The following is a 14011-nucleotide window of genomic DNA, read 5'->3' on the forward strand; positions in this document are numbered from 1 at the left end:
AGAGAATAATAAGCTAAATAAAACCCATACCAGTCAGTACAAACCTCTAAAAAGGGCCCGCTATGCTCACGAGGAGTAGTTGGAAAACTCTCTACCACAAATATGAATTAATGTTCAGAAATTTAGCAGGGAGATTCATTAACCGTGCGCTATTTTACTAATGACCATTTCACTTTAATTTACTCATGATAATTAAAAGCCTCTAACAATATGCTTATTTGCAAGAAACACGCCTCCTGTTCAGTAAACATCTGCATAGTAAGAAGGAGTAACAAAGTTCATTAAATTGTTAAGGTCTAAAGTGCACTGAGTTTTTGTAGTCTATTTAAAAAAAGGTTATAGCAGTCTCACCCTTTGGAATGGAAAAACGTTTGAAACAGAGGAAACAATACAACTACTAGTTCTATTCTATGATACTTTGTTTCTTTAATTACTTTGCCTTACAAGTTATTTGTGTTCAAATGCCATCTGTAATCTGTTGCTATGGTGTTTGGTAGTTCTACATTCCAGGTTGGAGAAGCTCAGGAGGTCTTGCGTAGAGCGTTTGGCATGTACTGTGCTGAAACCCTTTAAACTTCATTTTGTATATTCCTTGCCTTGGACTACATCTCTACACTTCTGTTTTCTGTCTTGCATACTGTGAATGCATGATGTTGATCTCTGATTTACAGTACGTGTCAGAGTGGAGTAATCCAATGAGCAAGTTGTTTTGTGTAGGCTCTAGAAAAGAATAGCAGGTACTTTAAATTCGATACATCCTGGCACCCCACAGGGCGTAGTTGTGTTATTACCTTTTGCCCATGTGCAAGTGAAAGTAGCAAGTGGAAGTTTCCTCCCTAATCTAAATTTTATAAACAGTGCTCTAGTGGAAGGGGGATTAATATAATCGATAAATTCCACAAATTGGGAACCACACTTAAGTGATAAAAAAAAATTCAGAAAGGCTACCCATCTATGCGGCAGTGAGCCAGTACTTGATGCAGTATTCCAATGTCTCAATTTCACAATTTTAGATGCACCTGCTGCAATTTAGGAGAGATGCAACCAACAATACCCACTTAACCCTAACCTGCCCGGCCTTTATGAAGCCCAACCAGGGTATCATTGAGACAAAGGATAACCTAATGTTTCACAAAGGCATTTTCTATGAGGCTCTCTAATAAAAGAGAGAGGGACCCCAAAACCAAAGGGATAGGGTTCCAAAGTTGACACAAGTCATGTATGTTAATTTGCCCAAAGGGAATTATTTTTTGACTTGTATTTTCTATGAGGCTCCAGGGGGCCTATTATACATAGAGCACATTTTTACTGTTAGCCACAGCGCACCTTAAAACAGGCGAGCCAGAAGCAAACATGGAAAGTTTGCACTATTACATTGAATGCACTGACCTCAAGGCAGTCCCTAAGTTGTGCCCCTTGGCGGTAGCGCGTTCAAGTGAAAAACAGAGCATCTTCGAAGCAGCTGCTCCATATTTCACTATGCAGGTGGCACCCCGTCTGCACTTGTAAATGGAGATGGCTGGGGGTCAATAAAACCCACTTTCCCCCCTCAAGATGGCTGCCAGAAAGGGGAGCAATGACAGTTCGCCACCTTTTAGGTGTGCCTCCTGACAGCTTCTTTGCCTCTGCGCCTGCGTCTATAATACGGCGCAGGTGCAGAGGCAAAGGGATTCCCTCATTTGCAGGGAGCCAAGCCCCATACAAATGAGGAAAAACCCTCTGGTGATACCGTTGGGGCTGTATGTGTGCCTGCTCTATCTGTATTACAGACAGGCCTGCACAAGTGTCTGCAGCCCTTTCTGTAATACAAAAGTGCCTCGGGCGTGCAAAGCTGGCACCCATGCTCTTGCGCCATGGGGGCACTTTTCTAAATACGGCTCCAGTTCCATTATTGTCCTTATACAGATCAAGTAACTAATTGGTTTTAAGTTGGCTATATAACTGATTTTACATTTATATTCAGGCTTAGTGGGAACATGAATGCCCTAATGGGAAGTTTCAGCAAAAATCTAATCAAGGTCTTCTCTCTTTTTTCATGTGGGTTCAGCTTACAGCTGCAGCACAGTTCTGAACTGTGGAGGTCTGCACCAAGGGCTTGCACCTTGTAGACATCTGTGTCTGGAGATAGAGGGTATGTTGAGCATTGGTTAGCAAATCTAATAATTGCAGAAGCCCGGTTTTTCAAGATTTGAGAGCTTTTCCCAATGTGGGCTTTCCAGTTATGAGAATTAGTAAGGCTTACTCCTAGGTAGTCAAATTCGACTACCCTCTCCAAAACTTTACCTTGCAGAAATATACTATCCTTTGCTCTTTTTCAGGAGTTAAACACCATATATTTGGTTGTTGATTCATTTATTTGCAAAAAAGGTTGAATCTCTCCAGGAGGATGTATAAGCTCTGTAGGGTTTTTGAGGAGAAGGGCGTCATCTGTAAATAATAGTCCTTGAACCTTTGAACCAGTCAATTGTGGTGCATCGTTTTCACAATCCATCAAATATGTAATACAGCACTCCCAAAGTGAAACAGCAAGCCGGACAAGTGCTCCTCAGTGTACCTGTGATGCACGTCCCCACAAAAGCAATCCCCCACAGAGAGTCCAAACATATGAGTAATTAAACTCAAACAGCATGCATTTCCACCGCTCCCACTGTTTCCAAGGAGCAGTCACCAAGACTAAAGTTAATTTTTGCACAAATGTGGAATGCACCACAAATTCCAAAAATAATGTTGTCCATCCACTGTTAGTATCACAAAAAGGTTTTTCTTTATTCTTCTAGTTCAACATAAAACAGTCAAACAGCTGACATGTTTCGTCCATCTTGTGTGTACTTCATCAGGGCTGTAGAACATAAAACGTATAGTGTATAGTACAACAGGAATAGCCACGAATGGACAATGCTACATAACAACACATAAGTATAACGCTTAGACTGGCAATAATTTGCCTATTAAAATTCCATATAAAACACATACATTTAAAAAGTCATACATGACAGAACCACAACGAAATTACACAAGTGAATAAAAAGACAGGGACACTCTCGACACTTGTTCCAATTACCAAATAATATATTTAAAACATGCATGCCATAATACCATGAAATGAGAGATAGACAAGAAAAAGGCACAGCAAACAGAGCGATGTTTGTGAAAAAAGATTTAGTTTTAAAAAAGGGGATGAAGCACCATCAAAGTGTAAATAATACTAAATCAAGTGAAAAAGATTCCCCAGGTAATATTCTGGATGGCCAAATTGCCCAAGCACAATGTCTCCAAGACGACATACCTTAATGAGTAAGTATAGACTTCTGGAGTAGTAGGTCTATATTCATCTTGCACTGACCCTGGATCCAGGAGGGCACTGTTCCAAAGCAGGACTTATGTAGTTCCTAATAATCTTCTTTCTTCGCACAAAGACCTACTACTCCAGAAGTTTTTTGTTGTCTATCTTGTGGTTGCCCAGAGGGTTGTATGATTAAACAACTACCTCTGGAATCACGAGTGCCTTAAAACAAGTACATTGAATGTTAAAATGCCTTCTGAATGCTTACCCAACCTTCATCGCAAGTTGCCAGTGCAAGAACACCAAGTGATCATTTACAATAGTGATTGTGCAGCATGGCGCAAATATGAACTGAGGCGGTAGAGCTAAAATAATATTGCCAAAAAGGAAGGTGGCTGTGAAACCTTGCAGGAATAATGGAAAATCAGCCATTACTGCTGCAGTAAACCATCATCACTACGTACTCGTTATGTGGTCCGATCATTGCTCTGGGGCAAGTTCTCAGATGCAGGAACACTTGTGACATACACATGTTTTTGATATGTATTACAGTAGAGCACTTCTGATGACTCCTAGGATATCCACTTTTTTTCAGCGTATATTCGTGATGCATATCAGTGTATTAGAGAGAATCATTTTAGTAATTGATCATCCCTGATCTCGAAATTTGCCCCATTGAAAAATTTGGTGAAATCCTAGCTCAATAGTAAGGCCACTCAAAGTAGCACCTACGTATACCATAAATAAATGGCTGAACAGTCTCCATCTAGAAAAGCTAGATTATTGGCTCCAGCCTCCAGCCAGGGAGCGTAGTGTCCGCATGGCACAGGATTCCACTACGACACTCAAAATGGAACGGCTAAATAATAAAATGACTTGAGGTCAATGGAAAAGCCCAGTGACCTGAATGCACTCCTCCGGCAGATGGGAAGCCACTTGGGGGGATCCAAACCTTGGAAGGATGCCTCAGCAGGCTCTCTGTGAGACCACGCGGGGTCCCACATTCTGCACTCCTTGGAACCTCTGAAGTAAGAAGCTAGGTAACCTCCAAAGACACTGGTCTGTTTGAGAACCTGAAGGAGCCGGAACTTCATCAAGCGCTTACGGTTGTCTGATCCTTAATTTATATATCTCTTGATCACATCACATGCTGTTTGTGGATTCAGGAGTCGTTTTACACCTCTTCTACTAAACAGAAGCACCGCCACAGTATCCTTACAGAAATTTAGGCCTAGCTCTGTTAGTGGATAGATGAAGTTGGAGTTTGTGGTTACTCAGAGGGTTGTATGATTAAACAGCTACCCCTGGAATCACGAGTGCCTAAACCACGAAGGCTAAACAGCGACCAAATCCTAAACTCTAAGTACATTAGGTCTCTAATTTATCTTCCTTACCGCTACTGTCTTCTTCAGACATGACACAACAAGTGTGCTGTATATATTGTTCTGGAATTTTGTGATAATGGTACAAGGGGAAAAAAGCTTCAGGAGTATTCAAATAATGAAAGAGACTTAAAATGTGGCACAGAGGAAAAGAGTAGAGCTGAAGATATCAGAGAGAGATCACGATTGTGAGAGATCTCAATCTTAAAAGTACTATTTTGAAAAATTCAAAGATACTCACATATTCTATAACAGCTGCTCCGCCTTATCAGTAATATGACCTTTCATTTTCAGCCAGAGAGGAACTGGAACAATGTGCATCACTTTCTCTCCTGATGGTATTGAAAGATAATAACAATTTGTACATATGAGTGGGTACTTTCTTACCACAGGCAAAACATTTGGGTCAAATCTTTTATCATTTTAATTTCTGCCAGCTTCAGTGTTAACACTGCCATGCCTCATGCCTCTCTCACAGCATAGTGGTCAACATGCAATACTTTGTAGCTTTTAAGTACAGTGGCAGCTTTTAGTTTATGGGGCAAAAATACACCCCCGTAATTCTAACCCACAAGCAAGCAATAATGTCAAACCACAAAACTCTCCTCAAGAATAGTTGAACAAAACTAGATAAAATGGGTAAATTTACAATACCATTTGTAATCACATATATAAATGTATGTCTTATTAATTTGTATGCGCATATTTATATATTGCAAATATGGCCCAAGGGCGTTAGAGTGCTTAACAATAACATAGTTGCCAGCGTACAGATCTCAGTATGTTAACCATATTGTGTTATATATATTGAGTGCTGCAATATACAATTGGGGAAAATATAGAATGTTACAAATGGGGTATATGTAATTCATAGGAGACAGACTCTGACCCATCAGAATCAAATGGCAACCACTGAACTAACCACTGGAATCTGAGAGTTTAGCGACAGCCAAGAATAAACTTGGAAAACCAAGGAAGAGAGAGAGAAATTTGCGTGTAATATCTTAGGACCAAAGAATCAAGGAGGGGTTCAGATCATGACAGAAGAGAGAGGAAGAAGATAGACTAGAGGGATGCCACTTCTAGAGTTGGAAGACAGGAGGACAGTCAGCATTATACAGCGGGTAAATGTTGTCAAAGATCACCAAAGATTGGTTAGTTGGAGCCAGAGTGGATGTGTCTTTGGAGGAAGAGCTGTTTCTGGTCCTTCTTAAAAAAAGCCAGGGAATGTGTGTCTACTTGGTAGAAAAGAAAGGAGTTCCACAGTCTAGTCGTTCAGTCTGAAAAAGATTGGTCCTTTAGGCAGTCTTTAAAAGCTGAAGGTACTAGAAACAGAGTTATCTACAATGCAAAGTGACCTCTGAGATCCAGAAAATCTCTACATGTTTTCAGCTACAGAGGAGTGGAAGAGTATGTAACGTGTGCATGATACCAGCCAATGTCTCAAAAGGATCTTGCTTTGATCAGAAAGTGACAAAATAATCTGCTTTATGCAAAACTCTCTGCAAGGTTGGAAGATATGTTTCGGGTAGTCTGCTTAAAATCACATTTCCATCTTCAATCCTCCATATAACATGAAAATGTTCTGTCGGATTCATTTACAGAGCATAAGGGAGAAACTGTTTCCAAAACACTCACAAGAGTTAAAAGTCATAGCTACGATTTATAACAACATTGCACCAATCAAATATACAATGATTTCTGCTGAGTTGCTCTATGATGGGTGAAAAAATGCTTGTGCTGTCAAAAATTGGTGCATACAAAAATAAACAAACCCATCCATGAACAACATTCACAATTGTTTAATATGAATGCTTGATTAAGCCACCTACTTAATGGAGTCTCTGTACTTGTGGCAATTCCGTATGATTTTCAGAGTCTGTGATCATCCAACTCAGCCCTTTGTTGATACTGGCAAAATGTATAGATTCATTGACGTTTCGACCCACTGAAGAAGCGTGTTAGTAGTATATCGATTAGGGTCTGCTTCAAGGCAAGCAAAAGGAACAACCAAATAGTCTTTAAGGCTTGATTTATACCAGTGGCAGTTGTAGAGAAAAACCAAGAAATGGAAATTCCCGAATTACTAAGAGTTCACACATCTGGGCAAACCAAAGGATGCACTAAATTCATCAAAATACTTCCAAAAAGTTGCATCTGACTGGCAACAAGTAGTCTTTAACCCCTTCGAAGCTAATGACGAGCTGGGCTCGTCATGGCGCTTACCTGCCGTGCGCGGATGACAAGGCCAGCTCGTCATGATTAATGGTCATTTTGGTTCTTCAGCGCAGGACGGGAAAACGCCTAGCAGCCATGTGGTTAAGGCTTGAATTATACCTGTGGCTGGTGCAGATAAAAATCGAGAAATGGAAATTCATAAATTACCCAGTGTTTACACATCCGGCCAAACTAAAAGATGCGCTGAATCATCAAAATAACCCCAAAAAGCGCAGCCAACAAGGGACTTTACTACAAAATTTACACAGACCTTGTGCCTCGTACCTGGTCTGAAAAACTTTGCGGAAAAGTTCCCTCGTACCATGTCACCAGGCACATCAATGTGCACTACCTCCCTCTCCCCAAGAGGGAGCGGGAAAGAAGGCGAACTATGTCCAGGATGTTTTTGTAAGGAAAAGAATGGGATGGGACTCAACCCTCATCAGGCCATACCTCCCTAAAGACACAGCTCTTTCTACCCCGCCTGAGGCAAGAACATTTGAGAATTTTTCCCCAATCTGTTCCTGGTACAGGATGGGGCAGAATACCCATTGGATGCCAGCATCTTGTTTTTTAATTGAGAGGAGGCTTAGAGGTGCATTTACCTGATGTCAGGTTGGTAAACATCGTTTACCACACATGCAATACAACACATGCCATTGCAATGCGATCATTACAACAACTGTGTTGTTACATCGCATGCAATTACCACAGAAGCCGTTACAACTGCTTGCTGTAGGGGGCAGAAGGTGTTGGATTTTAAATCTAGCACCTTCCCTACTGTTGCACAGACTGGAGTTGGAATAGTAAATTATACTATTCCAACATCCAGCCCCCCCTACAGCAAGTCGTTGTAATGACCTTGTTGTAATGGCATGCGTTCTAAACGTGTGCATTGTAACATGTGTTATTTGTCAGGCTGCACACCCTCCCTTAAATCCCAGCAGACTTTCTGCCTTCCTGAGGCCGTCCATAAATTGTGTGTCTTTTGTTTTCTCGCCCTAAGGGCACCAGTTATGCCTAGACGTGGGTCCTGGGCTCACTGTGCTACTGGAATCAAGCTATCCTGGCTGATGAGGGGCGATACCCCGAAACCGGTCCTAGGATGCTTGTTTCCGGTCCAGGGAAGTCCTGGCTTGGCAGTTCGGGCTCGACTGTTCCCATGAGGCACAGGGTCAAGAGACTGATTTGCTTATGGCCAGGTCTATACTGGGGTGGCATGGTAAGCAAAAGAATGATGGATTTAACCCAGATCTCTTGACTGGGGGTAAATGTTTTGATTTGTTCTGCATTCCGTCCATCAATTGTGTGTCTTTTGCTTTCTCGCCCTAAGTGCGCCAGCTATGTATGCTCAGACATGGACCTCTGTGCCCCTGGAATCAAGCTATCCTGGCTGATGAGGGGTGAAACCCTGAAACTGGTCCTAGGATGCTTGTTTCCGGTCTAGGGAGGACCTGGCTTGGCAGTTCGGGCTGGACTGTTCCCATGAGGCACAGGGTCAAGACTGATTTGCATATGGCCAGGTCTAAACTGGGGTGGCATGGTGAGCAAAAGAATGATGGATTTAATCCCGATCTCTTGACTGGGGCTGACTGTTTTGAATTGTTCTGCATTCCGTCCATCAATTGTGTGTCTTTTTCTTCCTGAGGCCTAGAGCATCCCTATCCTCATGGCAATAAAGAGGAGATGTGGATTCTTTTGGGTGTAGTTTTGATATATGAGCCAACAGAGGGGGTACATTCCAATTTCCTCACTTGCCTTGGTCAATGGCCGCACTATTCTTTTTTAATTTTTTTTTTTATTTATTGGCATTTTGAACATAAAAACAAACAACATCAAAGGAGTAGCCGGCTACTTCCAGTCTCAGCACTTTCCAGTTAATTGTGAATAATAACAAGATATTTGTACAAGGCAAAGCCCACAGATCTCCATTGCGACAAAAACAAAACATATCATCCATTGTACATCAAGTTAACAGGTGTTAATAGCTTTGCAGATTAAACTTCAATGCACCTGGTGTTTTTAACAAAGTAGGGCCCATTTTGTTTAAATACAAATATGAATTGTTTTAAAAGCAACACTTCTAGATCATCGCATTATTCACCCTAAGGCGTACAAAGGCATGTCTGCAAGTCAACTGGCACCCCTGAAGGACTAGCACCATCCTGTTGGTGTGTGCGCGCCCACTCCAGAAATGGTCCCCATATGATTCTTGGCCTGGATGCCGATGGCATCAGTTCCCAAAAAGTGGTCATTTGTCTGTGGCTAAATGTTACATCCTTGATCCACTCTTTCATGGAGGGGGCACCCCTACTCCCCTAATGCACATCTACCTTCCGCTTAGCAAAAAACAACAACATAGCATGTAGTTTTCGGGTCCCGACTGGCCGTATCCCAAATGTCCCAACAAGGGGTCTGAATCGTCAGCGGTGCCAATGATCTCATGTATAGTGGTGAAGATTGCAGACCAGAATGTGGCTAGCCTTCGACAACTTCATGCCATGTGGAAGAACATAGCTGGGGCAAAGCCACATCTCCAACAGCCATCATCTGCCTTGATCCCCATAGGGTGTAGCTGTGAAGGGGTCCTATAAAATCTGTGGAGATATTTAAAATGAATCAAGCGTAGCTTATAATTGGGGGACAGAGTTGTGAGTTGATTGAAGCAAAATGCCCACTGTTCCTCCTTTAACGGAGTTTGCAGTTCAACATTCCACATTTGGAGGGCCCTGGGCATCATCAAAGGGGTGGTATTCTGCATATTATTGTAAATTCTCGTGATGAGTCTATGAGGGGAGTCAGTCTTAAGCATGTTCTCAAGGGCAAGCAATGTGGGAGGGGGGTTGGGGAATGTGTCATGTAGAGCTCTGCACGTGGCCCTTAGTTTGTGATAGAAAAATAATTTGGAGAAGGATATTGCGCGCTCTTTCGCGGGTTCAGGGGGAGCTCTAAACACCTCTCCCAGGTAGAGGTCAGCAAAGGTTTGTAAGCCTATCTTCTGTGCCAGTGCTCTGCTGGCGCCCTCTCCCATGGTGGGTAGCATATGTAAATGTAAATGTGTTTCGATTTATATAGCGCAACACTTTAACCCAGGGGTCTCAAGGCGCTTGCTTAGGGAATCCGTCCTGGTATTCCCCTGTGAGATACCCCGGCCAGGTATCCACAAGGTGAAAGCCAGGCATCCCGCTGCGAGGGGCCGTAGTGGAGATTAAGCAAGCTATTGCCCAGAGTCGCAGAGTGTGACCCCGTGAGTCGAGTAGGCACCGGAGCGAGAATTGTCGACTCTGTGGAATTTTGAGCCCGAGACCCGCCGAGGCGGGGAATCGAACCCTGGTCCACGGCTGATCTCAGCTTCCGGGTCTGCCGCCTCTAACCACTGAGCCACGCTTCTCCACAGCATAGGATTGTGTGCCAGGGGGATGGACAGGGCATATAGAATTTTGAGCTGTGCCCTTTCCCGTAGTTTATCCCACGCCCGCCTAAAGGTTTCAACCGTATCGATTTCTCCACTGGGCCATTTGCAGGCTTGATAGAGGGCCACCCGGAGAGGAACTGGAGCTGTGACATCGATCTCCACAGCCGTATGTGGGTGAAAAGGGGTTGGGTGCGCCCAAAAATGTAAGAACCGTTCCTGTGCACTGAGAGTAGTGTGATAACTATGGCGGATATAGTTTTGAATGAGGAAAATGCATTAACAGAAATTATCAACAAATAAAAAACCGTGGGTGGTAATTAGCATAGGTTGTGGAAACAGCAAACAAGTGCACATATGGAGGCTATGAAGAGAACCCCTGTCAAGACGAGGCGGGCAGAATGGTGTCCTTATGTGTAATGTTTTTGAAGGCACAAAAAGCAACAGTGTGGGGACGGTGGGGCTACCAATACCTATACTCACTGGAAGTCCCATGTTTCACTCAAAAAACCCCTATATTACAATCTTGTGCGTGGTATTTATGTGTGTGGTACCCAGTGTGACCTTGGGCATGCAGCATTGAATCCTTGTCATTCAGCTGTAGTTCTGATATGCCCATGTTCTGTAACATGCCCACACTGTATAGGCTAACTATGCATAGCCTGGAGGGATACTTTGTCGCTTCAGAATATTCTCAATTGTATGCCTTGCATAAGTACTTCCGAAGTGTTGTAGCAGTTTTCACATCACTAATAGACCATAAATGTGCACAAAAAGTTATTTCTTAAATGAATGTCATTACATGGGCAATTGCTGCTTTGTTTCACTCTTAAGAAAGTGCCTCTCAAAATGTCACATCCAAAGGCATTGAAATGTCATATATGTAAAGTGAAAATGTGGCAGCTATGCGTGTGGTGCCCAGTCCAGGGCATGTGTCCTGGCTAGGTTGTGGGCCTGTTTCCCATGCCTAATACCCAGTCTGTGTTCTGGATGCTGGCGCCTGGCACTCATAAAAGGGGGAGAATATATGCCTATTCGATTGCTTATAACAAACAGTGTTTGATTCGATCCGGTGGTTTCCATTGCTCAGCACCGCCACTTAGGGCCTGATTATGATGTCGGGCTGATGTGCCGCCCAACTAGGAGTCGGAGGTCCATTACAATGGGGCCGCCTTCACGGGGTTCGCACTGTGTATTCTTTGTATTGCGGCGTGTGCTGCGGGCTGCAGGACATGCCGCAGTACAAAAAAGCACATCTGACATATCCCTTCACTGTGTGGCAGGCACCGTGCGGTGCCCAACAATGGTGCAGGGATATGGTGCCCTGCAGGACCCATATCGGAGGGTCAGAAGGGAATGGGGGCTCGATACAGGCTTCTAAGCCACTTTCTGGCTTCCTTTTCATGGCAGGTTAACCGCCATGAAACGGCTGGTGGAAAGGGACATTGTAGCCCACACGGCGGTGGCTGAGCTGGCAAAGCCACTGTTGTAGGACGCACCGACGGACTCCATCTGCACACCATCATAATGCGGCGGGCGGCCATGCAGGGTCTGATGGCGGTAGGACCACCACCAGCGGCCATCATTATGAGGCCCTATATCATGAACACTGTGGCATTTGATGTGCACCAGTTAAGGACACATTCCCTTATAGATTAAGTGATTTGCCCAGAATTACAGGATGTGAAGCCGATGCCAAGACCTGGTTTCCCAGCTCTGAGGTCGGCAGCTCTGGACATTACACCACATCATTCCCACTTTCATGATTATGAGTTGGTTCTGTTTTAGGTGGCGCTAGCACGAGAAATACGCTGGTACAAGCCTCCTGACGAACGCGCCAGCACTTATTTTTTTTACAAATTAAAAACTGATAACAAATATATTTATAAGTGAACCAGAATGCAGAAGCAACAACATTAAAGACATAAATACACCTATTTTTGCTATTTATTGACTTTGCAGGTTGCAGAGGGAATGGCGTACCTTGAGAAGAGGAATTACATTCACCGGGACCTGCGAGCCGCAAACATTTTAGTTTCTGACGCTCTCTGTTGTAAAATTGCAGATTTTGGCCTGGCCAGAATCATTGACAATGAGTATGAAGCGAAAGAAGGTAAGTCTTTAGTAAACTTATCACTTAAGTCCTTCCATCACCCTTTATTTACTGAATTCATTTTCCAACCAGGGTGACCTGCTACTTGTGAGAATAAGTTTTCTCATATTGTCATGTCCAGTAAGAAGGGATTCTGTGATTCCAGATGTTATAGGTAGGGCTTCACCTAAGCACCTAAAATGTAGACCAGCCTCCCTGTCAATATCAGACCTTATAAAACCCTCCTTAACTCCAGGATAAGCCTGGGGCCGCAAGTCTTTAAGGAGCATTACTCGTCCATGCGGTAGTTGCTATCCGCATAGTAGTAAATCATCTGTGTGCTTAACTCTGAAGCAGCTGCCAGATGGGACAGCCAGCTTGTGGGCCCATACAGCAGCTCTTGATTGAGCACAGATCTAATACAGACATCAGAAAAAGATACATCACCACAGTATAGTTTGTGATTGAGCCTTTTAGATACCGATCTACCTCCATCTGTCTATGTCTGTCTCTCCATTCCTATCTATATACCATATATATGTGCCTATTTATGTATACCTACCAATTTTAATCTATCTATCTATCTATCTATCTATCTATCTATCTATCTATCTATCTATCTATCTATCTATCTATCTATCTATCTATCTATCTATCTATCTATCTGTCTGTCTGTCTGTCTGTCTGTCTGTCTGTCCCCTCTCTCTTTGTACCTCTGTCCCAGTTCTTCTTGCTTCCCTCCCCTTTCCCTCTCTGCTTTTGTTGAGATGATGGGGCGATTAGAGTGTTACTAGGCAGTGGACAGATAATGAAGCGGAAGCAAGAAGCAGAAGATAAGCAAAACAGGAGGGTAGAGGGATTCTAGGAAGGATGGAGACAATATGTAGAAATGGATCATAAAGGCCACTGTAGTAGGAATGACCACGGTTGCCAAAGACCGCACCATTCTACCAATGCCAACCTTTGATTCAGCAGACAGTTATAGCACCACCTGCTCCTGCTCCTCACCGACTGTAAACATCCTCAGTGGGAGTCTAAACTGGGGGTGCATCCATCAGAACCTTCTGATGTCCTGGCGCTTTTCTACTTCCAGCTAACAAAATGGAAAATAGGCACCAATAGTAACATAATATATTGTTCAAGTCTGACAGGAATGTAAGTGTTCAGATGACAATTGTATGCAGCCTGACTCCTGCACTAAAAATGTATGTGAACAATTGTTTTCATTCTTCACAGGAGCCAAATTTCCCATCAAATGGACAGCACCGGAGGCAATAAATTTTGGAATTTTCACCATCAAATCAGATGTTTGGTCTTTCGGGGTCCTGCTTACGGAATTAGTAACCTATGGGAGGATCCCTTATCCAGGTAGCAGAGAGTGGAAAAACAGTTTTTGGATTTGGGATGGGAGGGTAGGGTCTGTATCACTGAGTTGAAATGATGTTAGCATTATGATAATATGGACAACAATAAAACCAACTTTGTGCTAATGTGCAGCAGGAACCCATGAGCCCCTCACACATTAGAGCAGGGAATTATATTGTGGCCCTTTTTACCATGGGCTACAAAGCTTACCTCGGAGCATCCCGCCTAGGATTAGTGAAGTGAGAGTTCCAGGTGGCACA

General features: G+C 43.3%; 1 protein-coding gene across 1 annotated transcript in view; it reads left to right on the top strand.

The window, feature by feature from the left end:
* The window catches only part of BLK (BLK proto-oncogene, Src family tyrosine kinase), a 369223-nt gene that overhangs the window by 339274 nt on the left and 15938 nt on the right, over positions 1-14011 (top strand). The window contains exons 11-12 of the mRNA XM_086926186.1: positions 12257-12407; positions 13623-13754. Coding sequence (XP_086782312.1) covers positions 12257-12407; positions 13623-13754 — 283 coding nt within the window. The remainder of the gene's footprint in view (positions 1-12256; positions 12408-13622; positions 13755-14011) is intronic.

The sequence above is a fragment of the Lissotriton vulgaris genome, chromosome 6, assembly GCF_964263255.1.
Source record: "Lissotriton vulgaris chromosome 6, aLisVul1.2, whole genome shotgun sequence".
Taxonomy (NCBI): domain Eukaryota; kingdom Metazoa; phylum Chordata; class Amphibia; order Caudata; family Salamandridae; genus Lissotriton; species Lissotriton vulgaris.